The sequence below is a fragment of the Anoplolepis gracilipes genome, chromosome 4 (assembly GCF_047496725.1).
Source record: "Anoplolepis gracilipes chromosome 4, ASM4749672v1, whole genome shotgun sequence".
Taxonomy (NCBI): domain Eukaryota; kingdom Metazoa; phylum Arthropoda; class Insecta; order Hymenoptera; family Formicidae; genus Anoplolepis; species Anoplolepis gracilipes.
Genome location: NC_132973.1, coordinates 2556970 through 2584665, shown reverse-complemented (window position 1 = coordinate 2584665; position 27696 = coordinate 2556970). Strand labels below are relative to the sequence as shown.

At 36.3% G+C, this 27696-nt stretch overlaps 1 protein-coding gene across 1 annotated transcript in view; it reads left to right on the top strand.

Moving 5' to 3' along the window:
* Positions 1 to 23386, top strand: part of Fuss (SKI family transcriptional corepressor fussel) — a 30562-nt gene extending 7176 nt beyond the window's left edge. Inside the window, exons 2-7 of the mRNA XM_072891107.1 lie at positions 231 to 327; positions 729 to 1030; positions 1919 to 2523; positions 2940 to 3265; positions 18763 to 18892; positions 21423 to 23386. Coding sequence (XP_072747208.1) covers positions 232 to 327; positions 729 to 1030; positions 1919 to 2523; positions 2940 to 3265; positions 18763 to 18892; positions 21423 to 21529 — 1566 coding nt within the window. The 5' untranslated portion in view covers position 231 and the 3' untranslated portion in view covers positions 21530 to 23386. The remainder of the gene's footprint in view (positions 1 to 230; positions 328 to 728; positions 1031 to 1918; positions 2524 to 2939; positions 3266 to 18762; positions 18893 to 21422) is intronic.
* Positions 23387 to 27696: the final 4310 nt, after the last annotated feature.

Genomic DNA, 27696 nt, shown 5'->3' with positions numbered 1-27696 from the left:
TGATTTTTTTTTATAAAATATTTATAAATACAAACTTTTATAAATATACAATATAATTAATAAATATTACGTTTTTTAATATGTAAATTTCTTTTAATGTTAATTTATACATATATATTTTGATCTGTGTCATTTAAATTAAGTATTAATATTAAAATGGTTATAAACAAGATTGTGGATATCTCTATTTGGACATTCTTTCATTAATTCGGCAGTAATCTGTTTTTCAGGATGGATGGGCCGGCAGTGCTGTCGATGCCGCCGTTAACTTCTTCGCAGAAATCGGCACAGTCACCGCAACCGCAATCCCATCCAAAACAGAATCAGGTAAACGCAGAGATCAGATAACATAGAGCGTCGAAATTAATGGATTGAAATTTTAAAAAGATATAAACGAGCAAAAAAAGGATATTTACGAAAGAAAGAATAAACAAAGACATAATTTTTGAAAAATTCTAGTTTATGTAAATAAACTAGAATTATATCACATGTATATTAATTTAGAGAGTTTTTTGCTGTAAAAATGCTTTAGATTTTCTTGTCCTCGCGGGATAAATAAAAATTATACGATCTCTGTTACACGCATTAAATCGATTGTAATTATTGTAAAATAATTTTTTTGTGAATTACGAGAACCTTTTATAAGAATAACCATAAATAAATGAATAAAAAATTATAACAATGTGTGCTCGATTCTGAGAAGCATTGTGGTAAAACTAAATCGATAGGAGTTGCAGGTGAGTACCGTATCGCTTTACGGTATCCACATCGTATCGCTGGTGATCGAGGGCCAGGAGAGGCTGTGTCTCGCGCAGATCAGCAATACGCTGTTAAAACAGTTCAGCTACAACGAGATTCACAATCGCCGAGTGGCGTTGGGTATCACCTGTGTGCAGTGCACGCCGGTGCAGCTAGAGATACTTCGTCGTGCCGGTGCGATGCCGGTGTCCTCGCGTAGATGCGGCATGATTACTCGTAGAGAGGCGGAACGCCTGTGCAAGTCCTTCCTCGGCGACAACGCACCGCCTAGGTTAGTAAGGGATGATTCACAATTATTGCGTGTAGCTGTAAAATATCGTGATAACTGACGTAATCGACAAAAAAATATATATACATATATGTATCGTTGAATATAATTTAATTTTTTTAATACATAAAAATGTAGTCTATAAAAATAAATTGAAAAATTAGTAGGCAAGATTGATTTAAATTTGTCTACACTTGTTATTTTAAAAGAAAAACCATATTATTTTTTTACATTTATTTTTTTAAACATTTACTGAGTTTCAAATTTTTGAAAGTTGTTGACTTGTCTTGTATTTTTAAATTCCAAAGATTCAAACTGAAATAAAAATAAATTAATTTGATCTCTTTGTCGATTCATGTCATATGTGATTCATGCAGTCATAAGAAATAATTTCAAAAATTGGAATGTTTTTATTGCTGTTTTATTAGAATAGAATAAAATCTTTTCGAAATAAAATATCAACTCTGTTTTAAAAGAAAATGGTGATTGATATAAGTTTTGTTCTATCGACAAAGTCTGTGCAGTAAAATGTCAAACACTGACAATATTATAATTACAGATTGCATCTTATATCGCAAGAACGTATATATGTGAAAAATATGATATGTTTATTATAATCTTTTCTGGACTTTTTCATTGGAATTTTAATTTAAATATTTTTTTACATTCTAATGGATCAAATTAAATCAAAAGTGATTTTGATTCAAAACTCTGCTTATATTTCTTTTCTTTCTTTTATTTGAGGAAAAATATAGTTAAATTTTGTATAAAATACATATTTTTTCTACTCCAGAGAGTTAGTCGGAATAGAAAGAAAAGAGATTTCGATTAGATTCTTATGCCAATATATAATTACATAAAAATTTATATGCGGGAACTGGTCTTACACAGATTACCCGAGGACTTTGCGTTCTCCGTTCACCACGAGTGCGCCTGGGGCTGCCGCGGTGCGTTTCTGCCTGCCCGCTACAACAGCTCGCGCGCCAAGTGCATCAAGTGCACGTATTGCGGCTTGTTCTTCTCGCCGAATAAATTCATCTTTCACTCGCACCGTATCGGCCCGTCCGACAAGTACGTGCAACCGGACGCGGCCAACTTTAATTCGTGGCGCCGTCACATGAAGCTGTCCGGTAGTCCGCCAGACGAGGTGGTGCACGCCTGGGAGGACGTCAAAGCGATGTTCAACGGTGGTACCAGGAAACGTCTGCTGGGTAACTCGAACAGTACCCGGGAATCGCCGAGCCCGGCCAAGCAACCCAGATCATCGCCAAACACAGCCACTCAAATTCCCGCCTTGGTACCGACACCGGCGCATCCCCGCGTACCGCCATTCCCGGAACTACCCCTGCCGCTGTCCCGTAGCCTCGTCATGGACTATGTGTGGCATCAGCATCAGCAGGCGGCGGCGGTTGCCGCGGCCAAAACACCCGGTCCGTTCGCTTTCCCGCCCTACGCTCTACCCTGGTTGACCAAGCGGAGTCCCGTCCTGTTTCCCGGTAAGCTGTGATTTGTAAAAGGTGACGCGGGGAAATAATTAAATAGTAATCTTGAATAATTGCAGTAGAAATATATATATATATATATATATTTTAAAGAATTTTTTTCCACTTGGATTCTTCTCTTACTAACTTATAATTTTTATATTTTGTTAACTATTATTCTATTGACCGGTTGAAATATTTGCAATAATTATTACGTCAATAATTAGTACATTAATGACCAATTTATGTTCATCAGACGTAAAATCGTTAATCACGCTTTAAATATACATGCAGATCACATGCAGTATCGTAAAATTATAATCATAAAAAACTATAGTCATTATCTTCATCGACAACTTCATCTATTCTTGCATAATCAACTAATAATTGTCTCGACCTTAATTTAGATGACATATGATGACGGTTTACAGGACCGCTACCGCCGCCCATAAGCGGTTCCAGCCCCACGGAACCTTTGATTCCAACCGTCAATCCAACTTTACATCAGTCCGCATTCCGTCCAGTGATTCGCGGACCACCCATCGTCGAGCCGGCGGTCATCCCAGAGCGACCAACAGACATCAGCCAGAAGGAAGAGAACTCCGACGACGAGGTCGACATTGAAACGACGGAGGATGATCCGGTGACGCCGCTCAACGCGAGCCTTCAGAATCTTCATTCGGCCTCGAATTCCGCCATGAGTAGCCACAGCGGACGGAGTACGTCGCCGCAGTGCTGGAGTCCTCCTCGAGAAACGGTAAGTCTCGCCGTTTCAGAAGGTCTATCTGCGCGATCGCACTGAATAAAAACGTAAATAGTAATTAGAAAAATGGAGAAAAGTCTGCGAGTCTTCAAATTTTATCGCCTTCCCCTCGATTGCATCTCGGGATCTGTAGACGAGTACATGTATACTATGTACATACATCGCGTGTCGCGTGCAGCAGTCGATGGCGTGTGTCGCGCGGTCACGCTAGCGTGATTGTATTTGTCGTGCGCGACAATTATATGTCTTCGTGGACAACGGGAAGGATTCACCGCACGCATACGAGGCGAAACGACATATTTCCAGCGGCGACAATTCTTCCGCTTATCGTTGAGTGTTTGCGATCACCCGGCGATAATACTGCCGCGCTGTTATGCAAGTGATTGCACGTGCGTTTTGACTGACCGGCACGTGGCCGTCCGACGTAACACGGTCACGCCTTGAGCCCGTGTCGTCGAGTATCTCCAAGCTGTTCCAAGTCCGATCAACAATGATCCCTCTTTAAATTGATTGCATCGAGAGAGACGCATATTAATCAGATTCTAGAAAATTCAAATTTTTCTAGTTAAAATCGTAATTTAAAAAAAAAAGATTACATTTGAAATTTTCGAACACTTTTTGATTTTTGTATTGATTTTGTCATGGCTTTAAATTAAATACTATATCATTCAGAGGTACTAATGCTCACCATCGAAATATTTATATGATAATAAAGTATTTTATTAGCTTTAACTTTGAAAACTCGTCTGTATTAATTAGATTCTATAGGAAATATGAAATTGAAAAATTGATAAAAGTTTAAAGAAAAAGAAAAAGTGAGATATCTCTTTTTTTTTTTTACAGAAATCTAATTATAAAATCACATATGCGCGTTACCGCTTAGAAAGTGTTAAATTCATTTGGCATTTGAACTTGTACAAGTTTTGTCTTTTTTCTTTCTTTTTGAGAATTTCTTGGGCAGTCTTCTAGCGAAAACGTCGACTCTCTTTCTCGAGAAGCAATTTATTACGGCATGACTCTCTTATTCACTCGACGGTGAGTGAGTAAAGGTACACGTCTATGCGGTTTAATAACGGAGTATGTTTACGTTGTAAGGAAAGTAGCTCTGAAGTTCCTCCCCTTCGCTCCCATCCCGATGCGTGACCGTGCGACGTCTCCCCTGTAAACGGCCAGCGAAATATTTTCCCGCAACACGACACCCAATGGCAAACAAGGTGCCGCCGCAAAGTTAATCGAATTAACGTCGTACCCGACGCTCACTCGTTTAATCGAGTCCTCCCCTCGAGAGAAATCGTTTGTTGCACACACGAAATAACGTATTTAGGCTAGCCAGAAGCCGCCTGATTTCCGACGTTTCGTTTTAAAGAATAAATCTTTTCTCAACTACCATTTGCGCATTAAATAGTGTATGTCTTTTATGTATAAAAAAAATTTTTAATTATTTTTATATAGGTGTATATCCATTGAATTTGCATATTTCATACATATAATTAATTAAGAGAACTTTATTATATATTCGCTTCTAAATTAAAGCTAATTTTATGTGAGATTTTATCAGAATAGTTGTCGAGTATTCGAGTATTTTGAGAAGTTACGAAAAATAATGCTTTTTCCAGTCTGTTTTCCTCTACCACATTCGCAAATTTTGACATGAAAATTAAAATTTGCAATTACAGTATTCATATGTCAAATCGGTTATTCGCATTATTCGGGATCGTTCGCTACATATTTATGTGTCTATGACGAGCGTAGAATCGATGCAACGGCAATGGCGTGCTTGACAATCCCCTGTTTGATGTTGTCCGTCGTCGTCGTTGCCGTGAACATCATCGTTACCGCATCGAAACGCGTTCAACGCGTACGGTCTGATCGGAAACCATGACACGTGTGTACACATAATATCGTTCATTTAATTCTGTCGCGCGTCGCCGTAAGTGCGTTCGCTGATCGCCAATCGTTTTCGTTCACAGAGTATTTACCGACACAATAATTATCGCGATTGATGATGACGTAGACGGGGAGAGAGAGGGGGGGGGGAAGAGATGAAGGGCGAAGGGTTAGAAGGGGGCCACCGTATCACCACACCGGCGCACGAGCAGTCAGACCGCAGAGCAAATTCTAGGGACGGAGTCGAGTAGTATTACGAGTTGCTGTTACGATGTAAATGGCCGGGGCGGGACACGTCGCTACAATAATTCCGTCTGGCACCCAATTGCCGCCACCGCGCCGGCTCGTTACCGCCAGCTAAATTGCCGCGGAATAATTAACCTGAGCGCCGTCGAAAATTTCACCGACGATCTCGATGTTAATTGCCGCGTCACTGCCTCGTTTCGACTATGTAAAATATTCGCGTGATGATTATGCGATGATATTAGATCAAAAGGAAAGTGGCGTGGAAATATAATTGAGAATCGCGGACAAGTTTCTTTTCGAATGAAAAATTAAATTTTTTTTTTAATAAGTAGTTACTTTTTTAAGTAATTTAAGTTGTAATTTATGAAAGCATTAGGCTCCCCCCTCCGCGCTATAACGACTGTTATATTATTACTCTGTCCTTCGAATGCGGTGATAAAGAACTTAGCTCAAGGTTTCTTTCAACGCGATTTTAATTAAAAAGTTACAAAAATAATGTAAACCCGAATACTAAAAAGCCTCGAACAAGGTAGAAAGCAATTTTTTTCAGATTATTCTTCTCTTTTTTAGAATTCCCTTTTTGCACAGGCCTCTCAATTAAAAGTTCCCCCGCACTTTTCGCTCGGTACAGCTAGAATTACAGATTAACCGAGGACTGCTTTCGAGCGGGGTGTAACTGACTAACGTATCTTTCAGCCTTGTAAAAAAATATAACTAGCAAGGCAACCCTAGTATAGTTTACCGGCGCTCGAAGATGTTAATCGGTCATCGTGCACGCTCAAGAGAGGGAGACGGGACCAGCAAAAGGGTCGTTTTCCCGGAGCGCGAGTGGTTGCAGGCGAGAGTAGAACATAGACTGCGAGAGAGAGAAAGAGAGAAAAGGAGCGAGAGAGACGATGGGGATGGGCCAGGATAAGCCGTCCGGATTGCCAGACAGCTTTTCAATTCCCTCTTGTCAGTGAACGTGTCGAGTGGGACGAACATGTATTTTGTCCGGAATCTCTCTCTTTCTCTCTTTATCTCTCTCCCTTTCTCTATCTCTCTCTTTCTCTCTTTGCCATAGCTGACGAGCATGTACATACACGAGAGATATTCGTCACAAAGGCGTAAGCGACTGTACGTCAGATAGGAAGTGGAAACCCAGTTACTGCACCATGGGCCACGATAGAAGAGAACCCAGAGAGTACCAGAGTATACAAGTGTATCGCGGTAACTGAGTAATCCCCGAACGTTATTTGCAGTTATTTCTCGCTTCGCTGGCTAGACCGAGAGAGAGAGAGAAAAGAGAGAGAGAGAGAGAGAGAGAGAGAGAGAGAGAGAGAGAGAGAGAGGGAGGGGAGGGAGAGGAGAGAGAAAAACGGTATTTTTATTTTCACAACATCTGTGAATCTCTCATTGCTGTGTGTAGTTTTTTCTTTTTTCAGAAACTCAAATCTTGTTGTTGAAACACAATGAGATAATCAGGCTATCATTAATTATAAAAATATTAAGCCTGAAAGCAAATGCTCGAGCTTTATTTTAAATTTTTATACGGAATATTTCATTTATTATAAATATCATGACAAACTCGAGATTAATGTTTTTACTTTGAAAAATTTATGGAAAATCACTATATTCGTGTAATTTTATCTTTCTCTTTCTCTCAACAATTAAAAGCCTTAATTTTCTATTGAAATAAATCCAATTAAATCCAAATTTATTGATAGATATTAAATCCTAAGTTTTATTAAATTAATTTTAATTAGTAAATTAATTAAAATTATGCTACTAGTTATGGAAATTAGTAAGCAATTGTTACACTTATATACAGTTGAATTCAATTGTGTAACAAAACTAGTTTTAGTTTAAACAACCAACATTAAAACTATATTTTTCAAGTCTACGATTGATAGACGTGAATATCTTATTCATTATAGTACAACGATACTTTTCTCTAATGTAATTTTAACTGAAGTCTCGCTTTGCAAGCAAAAGTAAATCACCGTCAATCAATTAAAATCTTTTGCTCGATCGTGATTACTGAAAGTCCGAATCGCGTCGATGAACTCTCTTCGACCGGGCTTTCCGGGTTTCGAAAGCAACGAAGATAGAATCTCACGGAATCTCATCCACCATCCATTTAAATGCAATTAAGCAACGTCACGTAGGAACGTAACGGGGGTCGGAAACGTTTAAATCAAACTACGGCTGGTTTAGTTAGTTTCGACCGCAACTTTTAATTGCGCTTCGACCGTCTAGAGAGTCATTATAGGTTCCGGAAGAGGTACGCGTTAGGTTACTTCTTTTCCCTTTCTCAGCACGTGACAATCTTTTTTTCGCCATCGTCTTTTCCGAAAGAATCGTACAAGCATAAAATATAATCACAAAAACTTTTCCGAAAAACTTGATTTATTAAACATTCCTCCACTTTTTTGTTATGAATTATATAAATTTCAAGGTAAACTCTGACAATATAAGATACATTTTTAATTTATTGATTAGCTTTATTATACATTAATGTACACTTTTTTATTCAATGTTTTTCAATTTTTATTTTCTCATTCGTATTAAGGCTAATTAATATCAATATACATTTCGTATACATTTTACTTTTAACATTTTTAATTCTGAAAATATCAACTTTTTATTTGTTAATAATTATGTATGCTAAAAAAAAAAATTATAAGAGTTGCTAAGATGCTATCGATAATAACGTTGACCTAATTTACATCACTTTGTTTGAACGATTGACATTTATACTTTTACACCGTCCACATTAATTAAGGAACCCCAGTTGGCATTTTTGAGAGCCAGTGAGTACAGCTAAAGTTACTCCCGTTGCTTCTAAATGCCAAACTCTGACCTTATATCTTTACAGCCCTTCGGGACACTCTGTGATTAAATTGACTATCGTATACCATGACACATTACGACGTGTATCTATGTCTACCTTCGTAGAAACAGTTTAACCTGATAACATTTCGTCGGCAGGAATTATTTCACATCGTGTAATAGTATCCCTGATTCACCGAAAGCTATGATATTCGTACGTTATTGGTAAATTATTAATCAATCTATATATCTTTTCTTTTTGGTTATCAATTTTTTTATTATCTAAGAATAAAATTTAATTTCAACTCTCGCATCATTTTTAATTTCATTAATTAATTATTAATTAATAATTTTATAAAACTTGTTATGACCCTCGCTGGATATATCGTAGATTAGCAAATGTGTAAATTTATAATTAATGTTTAATTTATTTTTTTAATCGACATATTACAAAATAAGTACAGTAAGTGTGAAGAATTCACGTTAGACAACAGAAAATAATGGTCAGTCATTTAACTCGAGATGCTTTGAGAGGTCGCGTCTCGCGCGATTCAATGTCGGGCGCCAAAATTTATTGACGTTAGACGCCGAAAGTTCCACGGCGTCGTCTCATTCTTCCCTTCGTTTAATCCGGCCCCGGCCACCTCTTACTTAATTCTATTTGCACCCGGACGTCGGTCGTGCCGCGTCGCTGAGAGAAATACAACATCACGGACCGAAATGGAGGTTCGCTCCATGGAAGTCGAGGGCGGCGACTGTTGATTTAATTATAATCGTTAGTACAGATCGGAGAGAGAAAGAGAGAGAGAGAGAGAGAGAGAGAGAGAGAGAGAGAGAGAGAGAGAGCTCCGCCCCGGGACCCTCAAATCCAATACAATTCCCGCCGTCTGCTATCACCCCCGTATCCCAGTCGATCTATCTCTCTCTTACTTTCTCACCTCTCTTCTGTCCAAACTTCAGTACTGCTTCAACTTTTGAGATTAGCTTTGCTTGACTTGCAATCAAGACGATAAAATATGTCCTTTAAATTTTTTATGCGCGATGAAAGAGTTGAATATATTAAAAATAAAAATATAATATAAATAACACAAATTTAAAAAAATATAAAAATGTACTTTTAAACAACTTCTTTTTTTCGATAAATACTTAAAACAATGAATTGAGATAAATCGACACTGAAAAACAATTTAGGTATATTTATAATATTTTTATTTTTTATTTCCTTAATATTTATAGCACTAATATATTTTTGTAATTTGAAAGGAAGTTACGTTTTTACGCATTTGATTAGTAATGCAATTATGTCGCCAAGATCTCGCAAATTTACTGATCGATATTAGACAAACGCGGACAGCAATCGTTTTTTATCGACATGAGAGAGCAAGAATCAATACGTTTTGATGAAACTTGCTAAATGGTTGAAAAAAATCATTTTCATGGCCGTCATGTGTGGCGAAAAGCACTGGGATTCTGATGCAACCCCTTCCCTTTCGGGGTTGAAACTCGTTAACGCCGTTACGGTGTTCACAGTATGGCCACCTGAATGGAGGAGCTTACGCGAAAATTGTTTTATAACTCGTACGCGAAATTGAGAAGCTGCAAATAATGTTTCGCCGCAGTGAACGCTAATATTTTGTGCATCTTTTCTCGAATCTTTCTGCGTACGTTAAGATTAAAATAGATTTCTTTCCTAAATATTTAGGAACGAGAGATACACATTTTTTAAATGAAAATTAATACCATTTTTTTCTTTACACTCAAATTGAAAGTACATATACTTTTCTCATCGTAAATCTTTTTTTCACTTACATTTTTATAAAGTAGAAGATTTTCCAATTTTTATTAAAGTATCTGTTCTTCTCCTCGAATATTCGAATTCACTTTATACGATTTAACACAACTTTTCTGTTAATTATTCTTGCGTTAAAGCTTACATTTTCATCTTCAAAACTAATATGACTTTTTTGTTACATTGATATTTAAAATAAGGAAATAATATGATATTTAAATAAAAGATTAAACAGATTCAATATTTATTATAAATTGATATATCGAAAGAGTTTATACGTGAAATTAGAAACATTTTTATAAAAAATTATAATCAAGGATTTATATGCAGCAAGCAATTCGACCGGGACTACGAATAAATGGATTAGAATGCAGAATCGTGATCAGTTCGCTATGAAATCGCATCGATTTCGACAGCATCGGCGCGTAAAAAGGATAAAAAACCGTCAATAATACCTGGAGGATTGGGAGCGAGAGAGTAACTCTTGGACCGCGCGCGCGCGCGCACCATCGGACACGTTACGCTCTTCCGCGGTAAATCCGGCATTATCGAGAGTATAATCAATTTCCCGACATAATACCAGGGTGGCCCGCAAACTCGAGCGAGGCCGTCCGACCGGAAGCGATTCCGACTAACGCGATTCCGTATTAACTCCACGCGCATCACGTGTATGTGCGTTCCAATCCATTCGACTTTACAATCGCGTTCAGGCATCCGCTCACCCCTTACTCTCTCGTCCCACGATCAGATTTGTACGTACTCTTCTATCTTCTTCGTGGTATTCTTTACTCGGACACAGGTTTATTACTTTAGAAATTTCGCAACATTCGTATAAAAACATTTCTGTTTTATACAAAATATAACGAAGCATTAGAAAAATTTGTACGTTTAATTATCCGATGAATGTCATCATGGCAAACAAGTTAAAATTTTTTTTATTTTCTTGTATTATACGTAGATTTTATCAATTTTACACACTTTCAGTTTATTAATTTAGCTTTTTATCATTATTATCATTCTTTTTCTTGTAAAAGTTCCATTATTGAAATACTTGATTAACTAATAAGAATTTCATATGATTATTTAAATTGGAGGACATGCAAAGTCTCGGAAAAAAAATTACTGAAATTCAAATATTGGAATAATGTCCCGAAAAGTCGAAATCCCGAAATTTAAGACACGAGACATTGTCCCGATAAATTAAAATTACAAAATTTAAGAAGCAAGACAAAGTCTCGAACTTTTTATTTAGAGAATATTATGCGGTTCACATACCATTATTTGTACATACTAAGGAAATGTAAATAAGTGTTTCTAACATCGTTTATATAATATATTTATAATATCGAAAATAATATTTGAATAAAATTTTAATTATATAAAAATTAAAATTTTTAATTTATTAATTAAATAGAAAAGATTTCAATTATATGTATAATATAGAAAAATTATTTAAAAATTGCAAAAACATTATTATTTAAAAATTATAAAATTTAATTTAAAATATTTTAAAAATTTCAATGTATAAGATAATAAAACTATTTTTTGCGTTATCAATAAAAATTAACTTTGTGTTATTTTATGAAACTTTCTTCAAAGTATGTACAAGTAATGGTGTGTTAACAGTTTAAAGCTTCACGATCAAAAATTTGGGATTTTATCTCGTTTCTTAAATTTCAGTCTTATAACTTCGGGACAATGTCTCATATCCTAGATTTCGGGATTAGAATTTGTCGGGACTTTGCATGTCCTCCTTTAAAATATCTTTTATATTTTTTAATAATCGCCGACTTTAGTCACCCTGGAATCCGTAACACAATACGAAACTCAAAATTGCATGCAAAAAAAAAAAAAAAAATGGAAAAGGAAAGAATCGTATCGAGTGCAATACATCGTATTGAGGCGTCACTCCCATAGTCTCGATGTACGCGGCCGAGTCGAAAGTTTGGCCGTTAACGTAAAAGCCATCGTGTATAGCCGGGAGGACTACCGTAGAAGAGGAGGAAGAGTGGAGAGGGTGCTGCCGTCCGCGCGCTACACGCTACGATTGTTTCGCCGTAATCCTTTATTGGATCAACGGGGCTGGAAACAATCGAGCGCGCCATAACGCGAGGATGGGCAGACGGCCGTGTCGGTCGGGCGGGCTTTTCGGTCCGCCGGATGGTACCGGATGCTGTGTGGCAGCGGCGGCGGTGGCAGTGGCCGCACGCTGGTCCTCGACGAGCGGCGGGGGTCGAACGCGCTAGATAAGCGCGGGGGTGGCATCCGATGATGGGGACGGGGCAGGATTTCTACCTACTTTGCCGGGTGAACGGAGTTACAAATGGGAGAACGCGGAACTCATCCGCAAGCGGGAAACTCCCCGATGCTCCTTCTCCATCTCTGTGTTTTCTCCTTTTCTCGCACGCGTATAGACAGATTTTCTCTACACATCTCCCCGCATTTTCTTTCTTTCTTTCTCATTAACCTAACCGAGCTTCTTCCCCATTATCTTCTTCGCTCTTGATTTGTATATGTGTGTGTGTCCCCTATTTGGTACCTCTAAATATTTAAATTTTTCTCCTCTTCTCTTTTATACACTTACCCACTCGCCTTAATAATAATATGTTTATATTATTTAATATATATATATATATATATTTATACACACGCGCACGCAATACACATATTACATATGTTTTATTTTTCTTTCAATTTTATCGATGTAAATCTGCGCAACTTTTCTGTTGCATAATTCTATGCTATTTAATATATATTTTTCTACCATTTATCCGAAATGTACTATTTACTATCTAATTTATTCGTAAATTTGTAATATTCTTTATAATTTTCGTTTGTTGTATCTGCAAAATTTCGAAAAAAAATCTTTTATTTTAGAAAACCCGGTAAATTTTGGTGTATTTCACTTGATGTCTCTCGTAGATTTTATGCCCGGTATTCTGCTTTGATTCAATGTTCCCGTTACACGTATCTCGTCCAGAATATTTTTACGCTTTCACGTAAGCTACGGTAACATTCGTACACGTCACGTGTCGGCGATATAATAACAAGGTGGATAACATAACGAGGCTTACATGCTTCGAATTTGATCGGTCTTACTCGCTGCCTTTTGTCCTGCTTTCTCTTCATAATTCTCCACTGGCCTCTCTTTTATCTTGGATAATCCATCTCCCAAAGGAGAGATTTGCGAGAATACCATGCCGCAAATAAATACGCAGAAACAGTTACTATTCCGCACGTTTCACCTTAGCTTTAACGTAATGTATAAATAAGCTTCAATTGCGAGACAAATTATTACACAAATTAATAAACATAAAAATACTATAAATGTCGAAATAAAAATTTCAACCAAATCAAACTAAAAATCATATTTCTGATATTGATTTATTTTCAATATATTTGAATATATATTTAATATGGAAGTATGCAATTTTAAAATCACGATTCTGATAAAAAAAATAATACGTGAATTTCTTTTCATAATTTCCTACCCTAAAATAATTTGTTCTTTAACTAAAAGGAAATCGAATTATTGTAGTGGAGATTATTTTTTTCAAAATACAGTTTTTTAAAAGATAGCTCGCATTGAAAAAAACGACAATTTTTTTTCGTTTCACAAATATGGTACCTCCTTCGTACAATAGGCAGATCTCTCTCACTTAATTTTTTATGTCGCGAAGGGGATATAAAGAAGAGCTTATAAATCTTCCGACGATGAGTTGGTCTCCTCGTGACTCGTATTTCATCGCTTTTAATCCATTCTAGAGCATACGGGCTTAAGATTACAGTTGATCGCGTGGCGAATCGATCTTTTACGAAAACAGATTCACCACCGGACAAGCACGAGCCCTCCGCGCGTATACACGCGGAGGTTACATGCATATTACGAGGAACATATGTGCCGACGACCCCCAAGGATATGTAACGCGGACGCATCGACTTCATAGAATATACGTAGATATACATCGTGCAGACCACCTGCTTCATAGCAAGCGTTTTCTCGCAGTATAATCGTGTTGCGCGATGACGTTTCAACGGTTTGCTCCGATTTAACAACGCATTCGATCAATAGACGTTTTAAAAAGATTCTTGCACAAATTAATTATTATATTAAATAAAGTGAAAAGATTTTTGAATAATTGTCACATATTGTTGTATATGTATGCAAAATATAATTATCTACAGTCTTATACTTTTAATAAATATTTTCTTTTTATTTCTATCATATAAATAGCAATAAAATATAAATGTGGATTTATCTTGAAAAAGGGAATATTTCATAGTTAAAGATCAGGAATGTAAAGGATGTAAAGGAAAATTTGTACAGTTCAAAATTTATTATTTATACATTTAACATTATCTGGAAATGTTAATTTTTTACAATAATGATGTTAAATTGATTATATGCCATGCGGAGTTTTTGCCAGATTTTGCTATTAAACTTTCACAGATAAAAAAAACAAGATAGCTGGTCGAAAAGCCAGGTTGAAAAATAATATTGTAAGAGTATATTTCTCGGGATCACGCGTTTGTCACAAACAAAAGTCACCCCTCCGTAACGTTTTTACCTCATCGAATTACTTCACAATGGACAGCACGACCCCTTTCGAACCCCGTTCTTTACCCCTCGCGAGTCTCTCTGTCTCTCTCTCTCTCTCCGCGTATACACAAAACATAATTATCCGAAATCCCAAACAACATGAAAATTTTATCGGCGCTTTTGAAAGACGCGGCCTATTGAAGCCTGATAATTAATTTTTACGCGATGGCCAAATATGATATTAAAAAATCCTGCCGCGAGTAAATTTTATCGAATAATTGTTTTCTTTTCCGATATTCATGAAACACTAGATTTTAAACTTAGGCTTTTCGTAGGCTAATTTAATTTAAGAGAATTTTAAATCAAAGCTTATCGCGTTACAATCCATTAAAGAGCTTCTTTCGGCGTACCTATGCTTACAAATATGACACCCACATAGTTCTGGAGCACGATTGTATCTCTTCCCCCGTATAATGTCGGAAGTACAATATAATCCTCGCTATCTTGAAGGATCATTTATACTTTATATATATATATATATATATATATATATATATATATATACATATGATATAAAGTTATTATACGTTATTATCATTATATATGTAACTTTCTCAATTAATGCACAACAAAATTTAATTCCTTCATGATACATGTATATATATATATATATGTATTTATAATTAAACTCTACGCACAATCTTTTAAAGTGTTCTCTTTAATCTTTAGATAAATATAAATATAAATTTGCATTTTAATATAATGAGAAACTATATTGTACTATATAATACGCAAAAGAAATCTCTCTTAAATTTACATTTGTTGCCCTACAATGAATATCTTGCCTTTTCAGAAATAAATTCTAGCTGAATTATGAACGGAAAGATAAAAATGAACAAATTGCAGACTTTTATACTAAGGACTACTATTTTAATGTGTGAATATACCTTAATCGTATCGCGCACATACGTATGCGGTTATACACGGTGGTAATCACCGAGATGCACGAGTCGCGATAGGAAGCCTCGAAACGGCAGTTAAAGTCGATTTTACCCCGTAACGTCCGTGCAGGACGTCATACGCCAGGCAGGATATGAAATATTTATATCATCGTGACGATTACAACATCACGTAACCGCGGACGGAAACTACGATGATTACATTTACTTTTGCAAGAAAGAGAGAGAGAGAGAGAGAGAGAGAGAGAAAGAGATGGAGGAAAAGGGAGAATCGTGTTTCCATCAGTTAACAACCTTTGTTGTAGTGTATTAGTGTATTAATGTTGCTGCCTGCGCAAATCGAGGGACTCATTGAAGCGTAAAAATCCAAGGGAATTTTGCCGGCTCAGTAATTATACCTGTAAAAGTTACACGACAATTGAAACCTCAACAGCGCGATGTTGATAATTATTTCCAATCGCAATTGCTTCTTTAATTAACGATAATTAATGATTAAGTTGCTTTTTTTTGTATTCACGTTGTCGTCGAAACGATTTTATTTTCTTGTATTTCAATTGTTTTCTCATCGAATCATTTAATTCTAAATTATAATGTTACAATTGTAATATCACATTTTCGAATTTTTATCGAATATTTTCAAACCCATATCGTATTAATTTAAGCGACTTTATCTCTCTAATAGCCTTATACAACTTATTCGCTTAAGTAATTAACTTGCAGTACACGTCGTACTTGGAGAACGTAAAGTGATTACAAGTCGTCCCATTTTCTCATAACTCGTGTAAAACATATAACTTATATGAATTTCACACTCGAGGGTTTTCCTTCTATTTCGTAACGCGTTTAGACTAACGAGAACCCGAACGAGTTGTGCAGAAAGTATAACCGTGTTATTCGTTAAAAATGCATTCTCGCGTGTCATATTTCTTCTCGCCGTGGCTTTACCCGACGCTGTATGCAGTTTTCATCCTTTTTTTTCACGTCTATCCGGCTATCCATACACGCACTTTGTACACGCACGAAATCGGTAAGCTGCGATGTATATGCTGATTTTTAAATAACGTTCTTTAGATAGACCCGACGATGAGAAAGAATCACAGTGAACTCGTTTTGAAAATCAAATGAATATAGAAACATGCTTTTCGCAGTCATATGTAAGTGTATATGTATAACACTAATATAATATTTTATATACAGGGTGTCCTGCATGTAGTGAAAAACCTGGTAAATTCTTGAGATCATTTGGAAATGATTTTTCCTCAGCGAAAATGTCGAGGCATCAATCATTTCAATAATTTCATTCAATAATGAGTTATAAGCGATTGAAAAAAAAGCGCCTTTCGCAAACTAAACTTTTTAGAGTTAAAAAATTATCAAAACTACATTTTTCATTTAATTTCCGATAGAGTTTACTGTAATAGAATTTTAATTTAGGACTTTACAATACAAAGATATTATATAATGACAAAAATTGGAAACTTGCAAAAAATGATGACGTCCCTCGATATTTTTTTGCTGAGGAAAAATCGACTGCAAAAGATCTCAAGAATCTGTCATTAGCAGGTTTTTCATCAATTACAGGACACTCTGTATATATTTATTACTTCGTCTACACGTTTTGAATCGGTGACGTTTTTATCACGTGGTAATTTATATTTATATTGGTATTTATTATGAATTTCTATTTTGCTATCGATTATTAATTATGAAGAAATTGCAAGCATATTGATACAATTCTACAGAACCGAATTAAAATACTAAAGAAATAAAATATCAAAAAAATTAGCGAGAAAAATATTTTACTTTCTATAAATACTTTGCTTTAGAAAACAAGAAAAGTTGACTTGAAAAAAAAAAAATATATAGTTTTAAAATATCTTCGAAAGAACCCTTTTTATAGATATTATATACATAGATGTGTACCTATTCTGTACGCAATTACAGATTTTATCAATACAGTTTCCCGTGTAAGTCTGAAAAATTCTCTAATACTTGTACACGAACAATTAACTGTTAATTCTTATCAAAAATAAATGTACACTAAACTATGTAATAATTACATTGTAATTATTAATTTTTCATATGTATTACGTGAATGAATGGAATGTCAACTATTAGTGTAACATAAATAACAGTCATGAAAGATAAATAAAAAAAAACAACACATACGGATAGTACGAGTTATTACTCGTAGATTTGGAGTAGCAAACGGATATCCGGATATTGAAGTATCCGAATATCGTTTGCTCTAGTAGAAGTATTCGTATCCGAGGGTGACGTTGTTTCCGGGAGCTCCCCGGAGGCCAGTAATCTCCTCCCTCCTTCGGACATTAAACGCGCGTTTCCGTGACTTTTTAATCGGCCGAAGCAGGCCGAAGTAGACGCGTAGCGAACTGCTCGTTTCGTCCCTGGCCGAGTCGAGTGAATAATTCACCTCGATCGATCCGCAGCCGCGTCCGCGCGTGGCGGCGGCGGCAACGGCGGCGGAATTAATTTAAGTAATTCGACGATCGCTATCGATGGAAGCATTAAATAAAGCACCGTGCGCGTCCCGCTTTGGCCGGCTCGGCGCGCGTTTAGATTGTAGATGGCCGGCTGTGAGGGAGGGGGGGGGGCCATCCATGCGGCGCGAGCCATCGTTGCATACCTAAGTGGTTGATCAGGATGAGTGGTAGGTCGTCATCCATTTCCACGGTTGTCATTACGTCAAGGAGACGCGACATATCGCGGCTGTTTGCCAAGCCTGTTTCCCTCCCGGCCGTCACCACCTGTCCCTCCACGAAAATGAAATGATTCCCGTTTCCCCGAGACGAGCACTTCCGCAACGATATTATTACTGCGGCCTCGCTTATGACTGACCAAACGTCGACACCGACTCCTTAATGTCGAATGAAAAATATATATTCATTGGCCGATGAAGAGTTCGCGGCCGACATCGCGAGAATGTCACGATTGCGACGTTTTCGACGTAATAATGACCTCTCTCAAAGTAAAGAGATAATCTAGCAGAAAGTGCCTTACAATTGTCAACTATTACTGTATTGTTGTATCATTTTCTCCTATCATACTTGGTTGAAAATATATTAAGATACATTTTTCTTTTCTCACTGATTAATGAAGAAATATATATGAGAATACCAGAGATCTGGTTTAAAGAAACTATCGGCGCGTTTTGGATTTTATATAAGCACTACTTTATTTACAATATTTATCTTCATTGAGAAAAACTAATTACATTAAATTAATGTTATTGTTGCAGGAACGGGAAGCTGAAAAAATTGCCGAAGAAACCGCGGCACTACGTGACGTGAAGACGGAATTGCCATCGGCGAGAAGTCCCGAGAGCTGGCACGGCAACGCTTACTATCGACATCTCAATGTTCTGAAGGGTAAGCGAGAGATTTGTCGTGCTTTTAAATTAGCGTTTAAAGCTCGAGAGAAATTCTCTTTCTTACGATGAGTCGAATCGCATAAAAATTATATTTTCACTTTTTAAACACATAAGCATTTTTAATAAAACTAAATTAGCAGTTAATTGCTCGTGTACAAGTGAGTTAAAAAATTGTTTATACTTAGAAACTTAATGAGAGTCTTAATGAGAATCATATTAATAAACTCTGCAAGTATGTCTTATGTATAAAATAGACGCACGCACACACACACACACACACACACACACATACATAATATCTAAAAAGAATTTTTTGAAAAATATTTTAAAACAATATTCTTTTTCAAGTCACCTTTTCTTTTTTTTCTAAAGCAAAGCATTTGTGAAATGTAAAATAATTTTTTCGTTAAATGTGTGATATAACATTTTAATTCAGTTCTGTAGAATTTCATTAGAGTATTCTAGTAATTCTCCACACCTGTTAGCAAGGTAGAAATTCATAATGAATACCAACAGAAATATAAATTATCACGTGAATTGAAAATGTCACGGACTCGAAACGCGTAGGCGGAGTAATTCTTGAAATTTCTACCAGAAATGACATTTTCAATTAATGTCGCGCAAAATACGCTCTTCCGAGATATAATTCAGAATTCCTTCTCCTCTTGCTTCTGGTCGATGTTGCGGAAAATCGCGTATTTTCGCAAGCAGTTTCTCATGCGCTATAATGTTTACACATTATTCGCGCATGAATAGTCGAGAGCTTGCTGTCGCATCTGGACGCATCGTGTCTTGTGTAAAACGTGCTTTATTGATAATAGTAATTAATTAGTAACTACTAGAGAGATCAAGCGTTTCGGCGAGAATATCGGAGTTCCAATTAATTAGAGTAATTAGTCGCGACCGGAGTGTTAAGTGGAAACGCGCGGAGGGTTGCCTTGATATTCAGACGCGGGGTGGGAAGGGGTTGGATCTTCTCCAGGCCCTTAATAACGCGGAAATGGGGTTGCGGGTGGACCCCTCGTTCGGCCAAGGGGCGTGATTTGCGCCGACGCTTGCGCGTACCTATTTCCGTCGACGTCGCGACGCCCGCGATTCTGAATCCGACGATGCGACGCCTCACGGTGTACGTTTCCTTCTAATTTACATTAACGTCGCGACCGTGGCGGGTAACCATTTCCAGCTGGCGAGCGGATACGAATCCGATATGTACGAATTTTTATACGTATTAATTATAAAATATATTATGTCATAAAAAGATTATGTTTCTCATAAGAAAAAAATAATTTTTTAATTTTTCTAAGTTAAATACGTAAATTTCTTTTCATTCTTTTAATTTCTTCGAGTATCATACGAACGTTAAATGTAACTGAAATGCTTGAAAAAGAAAATTTAACTGATAGCGAAATTCCCTAAATTATTATAAAATTAAATTTTAATTTGTTTTTTTTTTTTTTTAACATATCGATGATGCTCTCTGATTCTACGGGAATATTCTACTTGGTACAATACTTTGATATAACATGTAAGCACAGAGAGTATGGTTGAAAATAGAAACGCGTTTCAAACGAGACCGCTTTTACGTACACGTGAAACGTACACACGTGTATATCGATGGATCCATTCAACGCGGGCGTAAGCCGAAAATAACGAGATAGGTGCTGCATTGGCGCGATGAATACGAATACAGGATCATTGGTGGTGAACGCAGGCACTTTGACTAACGTATAGCCTCCGGAAAAAGCTCGCGCTTCCTGATCTTCTTCTTTTCCTTCTCCGTGCGATCTTTTCAGAACTGCTTTCAAGTCTTTTATGCGAAAAGCGAATCGATCCTTTCGTCCGACTGAGCGCAAATTAAAATGAGACTAATTGGCCTGATGAATCCTTCGTGTTTATCGAATGTACTTTCTTAACTAATTTCATTCACATATTTATCATTAGAAAATAATATTGAGAGACTTGTGATTAAAATTACTAGTTGTCATTGAGCTTGCGAATATTAATTAAAATATTATTTCATGATGCTGCTTTCTCTCTCTCTCTCTCTCTCTCTCTCTTCTTTCTCTCTTGCACATCTTATTTTAATTTTATAATCTTTTAAACACTTTATGAATATACAAATATATAGGTATGAATGTCACACACATGCCATTAAAATTAATTAAAGTTTACTTTGTCATTAATTTAATCTAAATATCTTTATATCTTTCTTTGATTCTTTTTTACTTTTAAAAATAAAATTTTGATGCTTATAAAAAAATATATACAAAAAACTAATGCATTTTTGTATTTTCTGAATTTCTGAAATTTCTCAGACATTATTTCGTTGGATCAAATACTATAAATTTTTGCCGGACTAGTCAAGTTTTCTACTACTGATTTATTTATCGACGACCTTGTTACGCTTTTTTTTTTTTCAAAGAAAATGATGATGTTTGCGTAAGATTAATTTTATATAACGCAACACATTTGTCGGAGTTTATGAACACTACGAGACTTCACTAATTACCGGATGATAATTATTGTAGGGACCGAGCCGGGAGCGGAAAGGGCGGGTTCCGATTGCTCGGCTTGCCGTCCTACACGCGGTATATTTTATGGCCAAGTCCATAGTCCGTCCGCGCCGACCAATTAATCGAAGCTGGCTGACTGGATTAATCGACATATAGGAGCAGCAGTGCACGAGGAGGAGAAGGTGACGGAGGAGAATGGAGGATGTATTTAACCCGAACCGTTCCGTAAGCTTGCGACACGTCCGTTGCCTTAAAGCACACTCGTCGATCTCTTTATTCTCGAATTTAAAGACTCGACGTACAACAATGATCTTGACATGCTTTCTTAAAAACCTGAGGAAATTAATTTCGAAGAATTTTGAACAAAACACTAATGAATTTAAAAACTAATCAAATTGAAGAAATGAAAATTACTTTATCAATTAAAATTAACAATTAATTTGAATTCAATTTTCAATCAATATTAAATTTAAATTTACTTTAGATTAGTTTTCTCAATTATTTAGAAAAATTTAAAAAAAAAAAACACTGTTGCATCGAACTCTTTAATTTCCTTTTACTTGTATGTTACGTGGCATCGCTAAAACGAGAGCTCAGTTTTGTAATCGTAAGCCTCTTATTTGTCCAAGATATGGACCTGTTACTAGCAAATGTTAGATAATATTTCGTCTCACGTGTTTTTTGTGTGATATCGGCATAAACGAAGGTATCAATTTTATCGCGTTGTCAAGTCGACGGCCTTGTCACGTCTGGTAATGGATCTTGACTAGAAAGATAACAGCTCGTTTTAGTAGGACGTTTACGCGTCTTGTCCTTTTATGACGTCATAAGTAAGCGAACAGATCGATCGAATCGAGAAGTTTTACGAGCACTCATTGTGAATATAGAGCGACTCTAGGATAACGTTCGCTAGAGATAATTCTATTGCGTTATATATAGAACAGGAAAGAAAGTCATGAATCCGAACATTTACGAATCCGAGAATCTCCGAGCGCGGGTTTTTGTTAATCTAATCTCATGTTACGTCAATTCCTATCATTTTCTAGCGTAATTCGCGGAAAATTAAATATAACACGCTCCCACATCTGGAAGGCAAAAACATAGATAAAGATAAACGTGTCTCTTACATAACGTAAAAGATGATGATTTAGATGATTTAGATTTTACATTTAACTCTTTGATTCTTTTCTTCTGAATAAAATCAAAATAATTTTTTTAAAAAAGTATTTTTAATGTTTTTAAATTTTTGTTTAAATAAATGACATCACGCGATTCCTTCTTGAATCTTTATTGCTTTCTTTTATTAAATCGAGTGCTATTATAAAAATAAATCAATATCATATTAGAAATTTTTCATAATAAGATTATTACATAAATATTTAAAAATTAACAATTATTATTATTATTATTGTCGAGAATTATAATTAAATCGCAATTACTTTTTTAATCGAGTTGTGATATTAATTTATTATATCAAATTTCTTCTATAAAAAGTAATATTATTAATAGTTGATTCGCGGACTTAAATGTAGAAATCAATTTAATCCAGAATTGGAGTCATACGCATACTACAATAATATATCAGAGATGAACTCGGCGTACTATATTAACAGTAATCTGCCGCAGTTTCTCCGAGAATTTCGTCACAACGCCGATAATCGCTCCCGGCATCGAACAGCCAGTATAGTTTAGGATCGATAGATAAATACTTAACGCGAGGACGATATACACAGTGCAATTATACTTCGTTGTATAATCTATTTAGGCAAATCGACGAGGTAAATTGAACGGATACGAACGAATCAAATTAGAGGAAAAAAAAAAAAAAAAGATACCTCGCGCGCTTTTACGCCGTAGGTTACAGCTGTAAGTACCGCCGTTCGTAGAATAATATATAATAAATTGCATCATTGAACATATTGTAGATGACAGCGTGTGTGAAAACCCACGAGTGTAATCCAAGGTTTCAATAAAAGATGTTGATCGCTAGAAGAATCAGAGGAAGGGATGAATGGTGGGACGGGGGGGTGGGGGCGGGGGAGCGCAATTATCCTCAACCTCTGTCAGTGATAGTTCTGCAACGTTACGTAACAGATGTAATCTTGCTATGTAATATTATATTTCATCAAATTTTTTTAGCTAAGAACTATACTCCCCTTAGTAACAATAGAAAAAAAATTATAATAATAATATATTACTGTCGATATTGATGATAATAGTGTCGGAGAAAAAAAAATTGCAAACTAAAATTTTACCTCTCGTCGGTCTGGCTTATTTTAAAACGATAGTTTTATCAAAGTTTTGTTTCGATGATTCTTTATCTACTTCCACGAAACTTTCGCGACGCAGATCGCTGCATCAATACATCAGCGCGACAATCGAGACTATAATACATTATCGGAGCCAGCGACACGTCTCCGAGGAAACAAATCTTTTTCAATTACTGGAGAAACGGCTGTGTTGTGCATTGTACAGAAGAAACACGGCATAATCTTCGGTCGTCTCTTATATCCCGGCCTGTGCAAAATCCTTAGGGAGCCCTCTCGCTTCCGTGGTACGTAAGGACGCTCCAGTGAACAAAAACCCTTAACTGATACAGCCCTGTTGCGGTCCCTGAACGGTCGTCAGCAGAATTTCGGATCTCGACCACACATGGTACTTTTCTACGCATCGCTCTCGAAAATATCACTGTCGCAAGCACAAAATTGGTTGCTTCGATGCACGATTGACAGAACTATGTACTCGATTCGCAAATGTAATTTCCTTAAAATATTACACGTTTGGTCATACTATTTTTTTCGTAAAAAAAAAAAAAATTATATTAGTCTACAACTTATCCGATATCAGTATGAAGGATTCTAAAATAATATTTATTATTATAATAGTCGAGGACTTTTTTATTTTCATGTCAATTTTATTATCCTTTTTTTTTATATTTATAATTAAAAGAAGAATTAAATAAATTATTAAAAATTCAAAGAATAATCATAATAGAGCTTTGAATTATTTGATATTGTATTCAATCAATCTTTTTGATTTATTTCGCACGAATAATGGCATAAATGTAAGAAATTTCTTTGCTAAAGAGAAATGAGATAAATATTACATTCATAGACTTTTTTATGCGAATTTTATAAAATATCAGTACTGATAATATTGGATCATGGGAAGAGAATGTCAATAATGGATGCCCGTCGCAGAAACATCGTCTGCGTCTAATGTTCCGGCAAATTGGCTTCGCGAATGTAGCCTCGCGAGGAGGTCGCCTCCCGGGAGGAATCTGCGAATACGAGGAGCGGAACAGATTCTTCTCGTTGCGCCGATTTTTTCTCCCGTAAGTACGTCACGTCTCGACGATACCGGGGATATCCGTCCGCGGGTCTCGTTGGAATCGGTGCCGTTTTGCGGAACCAACCCCGTAACTAGCAAAATTTGTAAGAAAACGAGAGATGAGGATCTTTCTTGCGCATATGCAAGCGTTCTCATGATTGCTTGAGAAAAAAAGGAAGCATACAACCAAAAGGAGGGAAGCAAAAAGAGGACATCTTTAATAAATAGCGGTAAGTCAAATTAGTCGGCGCGTTAAAAAATGATAATAAAAAATATGATATTCTAACAAAACATTTAAAAAATTGTATATACATCTTTTCATAATAATTTTAATTTACATGTATGTACATATATAAAATAGCTTTTTATTTGTATTTCTAATAATTCATTTAAATTAGCATTTTATCATACAAGCTTTTTTTAGAAATAGAAATCTGTATGTAAATGAAACTACGTTCTCAAGAAAATAAATAATGTCCGAAGAAGAACGTAAATTAAAATCCGAGAGAAAAATCGCCGATATAGTATCGCAAATCGATTGGTTTCGCGGCATTACGTGCATTTCCATCTTGCGCAAAGATCGCGTATAACGAGTCGCGATTTAAATACGCGCTCCAATCGTCCACAATAGAGACGGGGCGGCGGGTATTTAAAGAAACATTTTAATTGCAGGAAGTAAGCCGCTTACGTGTCCCCTCTCTCGTACGTTAATAAAAACAGCCCCACCCGTCCATTTCAAGAAAACAGCCGAGCCGTTCGCATTGTGTGCCACGCGGAAAGTAATTCGACCTGTTCTCGTTTCACCCCCGACCAAAAATTATGTCCGGCACCACCCTCGCTCGCTTTGAGAAAAAAAAGCAGCTAGATTGAAAGTTGCAACTCCGCACTCTACAATCGAGGGTTGTGAACAATCTTCTTAACTAGATATTTTCGCCAAGTGATCTCTTACGTGAATCCTGGTGTAAAATCGTTCACAAACTAAAAACTGCGATTCTTCACAAATTAAAAAAAAAATTTTATCAATCATATGTCAGCATATTGCTTTGATCTTTACATTTCTAAACAAAAAATTATTTTTTCTGTTCTATTTTTTAAAACAACCCCAACAATTTTTTCTCACTGAAAGAGCGCAATCTCAACGTCCCTCCGGATAAAATCGCGCTCCCCAGGGACGTCGGTTTAAGCTTCCTGGTAACCGCGGAGTGCCTGGCGACGGCTCGGCTGTGAAGAAGAAAGCTATAAAGAAGCGGCGCCTCTGTAATTGGGCATCAAAAGGCGATATTTCGCACGTTCGCGGTCGACGATGACCGCAACGATGGGAGAAGAAAAGATCGACCGTGACTCGAGCTCGCTCTCGCGGATTCCTACGATACCACGTGGCTACGTGGCGAGAAGGGTGGCTCTTTACGATAGGGTAGAGCCAGCCCCCGGAATGATGATGGTATGCCTTGTTACCGCGGCCGTCGAGAAGAGAGTCGCGCTCCCCCGGGTAATATCGCATACAATTATGTCCACAGTAGGGAAGACACACATGCATTATGGATGCGGTGTACCCTGCTGTGCGTACACCCCCTTCCCCTTCCCTCTCCCTCGGTAAATCATGTCACAGGGTTGGTTAACTCTGCAAATGATCTGAAGCGCGCTGCGCGCGCCTACCTAATCTTTTTCTTTTTCCCTTGTTTTTCTTGCTTCTTCACACCTGCTGCCGATTACACTTCTAAGTGTGTCACGAACGAAATACGCCTTAAATATAAAATAGAACATTGTATTAGTATTGTAAATAATTGGGTGCAACTAAAGAATAACATTTCCGATTACTTGGATTAAATCAAATTTAGAATTTTTTGTCAATTTTATTATATTCTTTAAATAAAATTAAATAAGTAACGATACTTAATACGTAGAAAAGTAAAAGTTAATATAATTAACTTATATTTCATTCTCTATAAAAATAAATATTAATTGAAAAAAGAAGGAATCTATTTGAAAATATGGAATAAAATCCACGTTGTGACATAGAGCACACTTTATTTCTCAATTAGTATTATAATAATCATTTAGCATTGACCGAAATCGAATATATATATATATATATATATATATATATATATATATATATATATATATATATATTATATATATATATATTATATATATATATATATATATATATATATATATATATCATATATTTCTCTTTAATCAAGTTTAATATAATCGTAGTAGATTAATTTATTACCAATACAAGTGTAATTAATCGTAATGTATTGTCTGAAATTATCACTGCGTTGCATCCACTGGTCGCCCCCTTCGCACTCCGTCAAAACGGGGATTAACGGAAACGGATCGGGACCAGGGGGGAGGAAAGGGTGCACGAAATAGATGCATCAAAGGGAAAGAGCGGGACACATGTTGTTGAGAGGATACCAATACAAATTTTTAAAACCTGCCCGACGGCATCTCGTGTCTCCCGCGAATCCCGGATTTTCTGGCGCTTACAAAATATAAGTGGGCCCGGCACAGTCCGAGAAACACGAGATTCGTCGTGACACCTCACGCACATACGTACAGAAACGGAGACGTTTATATTCAGAAAGAAGGATGCAAGGAAAGACTGAAGGATGGATGGAAGGAAGGAAGGAAAGAAGGAAGAAAAGAGAAGAGAAAGAAATGTGAAAAGATTCTATGAGGAAAGGTAAGGATAGAGGAAAAGCTACTTTCTCCGTGACCAAGGATGCTCAGTGATTTGTTTTTTCTTTTACGGAGATCGATAGATCCGGCATACGTCCGCTCGATCCCCAAATAGTTAGATTACAATTAGAACGCAGAGAACTCTCGTCGCCCTCGCCCGAGAAATACGTAGTTTTATATTAAAAATTGTCCAGCTAAGTAAGATGATATTATTATTCTTATTATTATTATTATTATTATTATTATTATTATTATTATTCGCTCATTA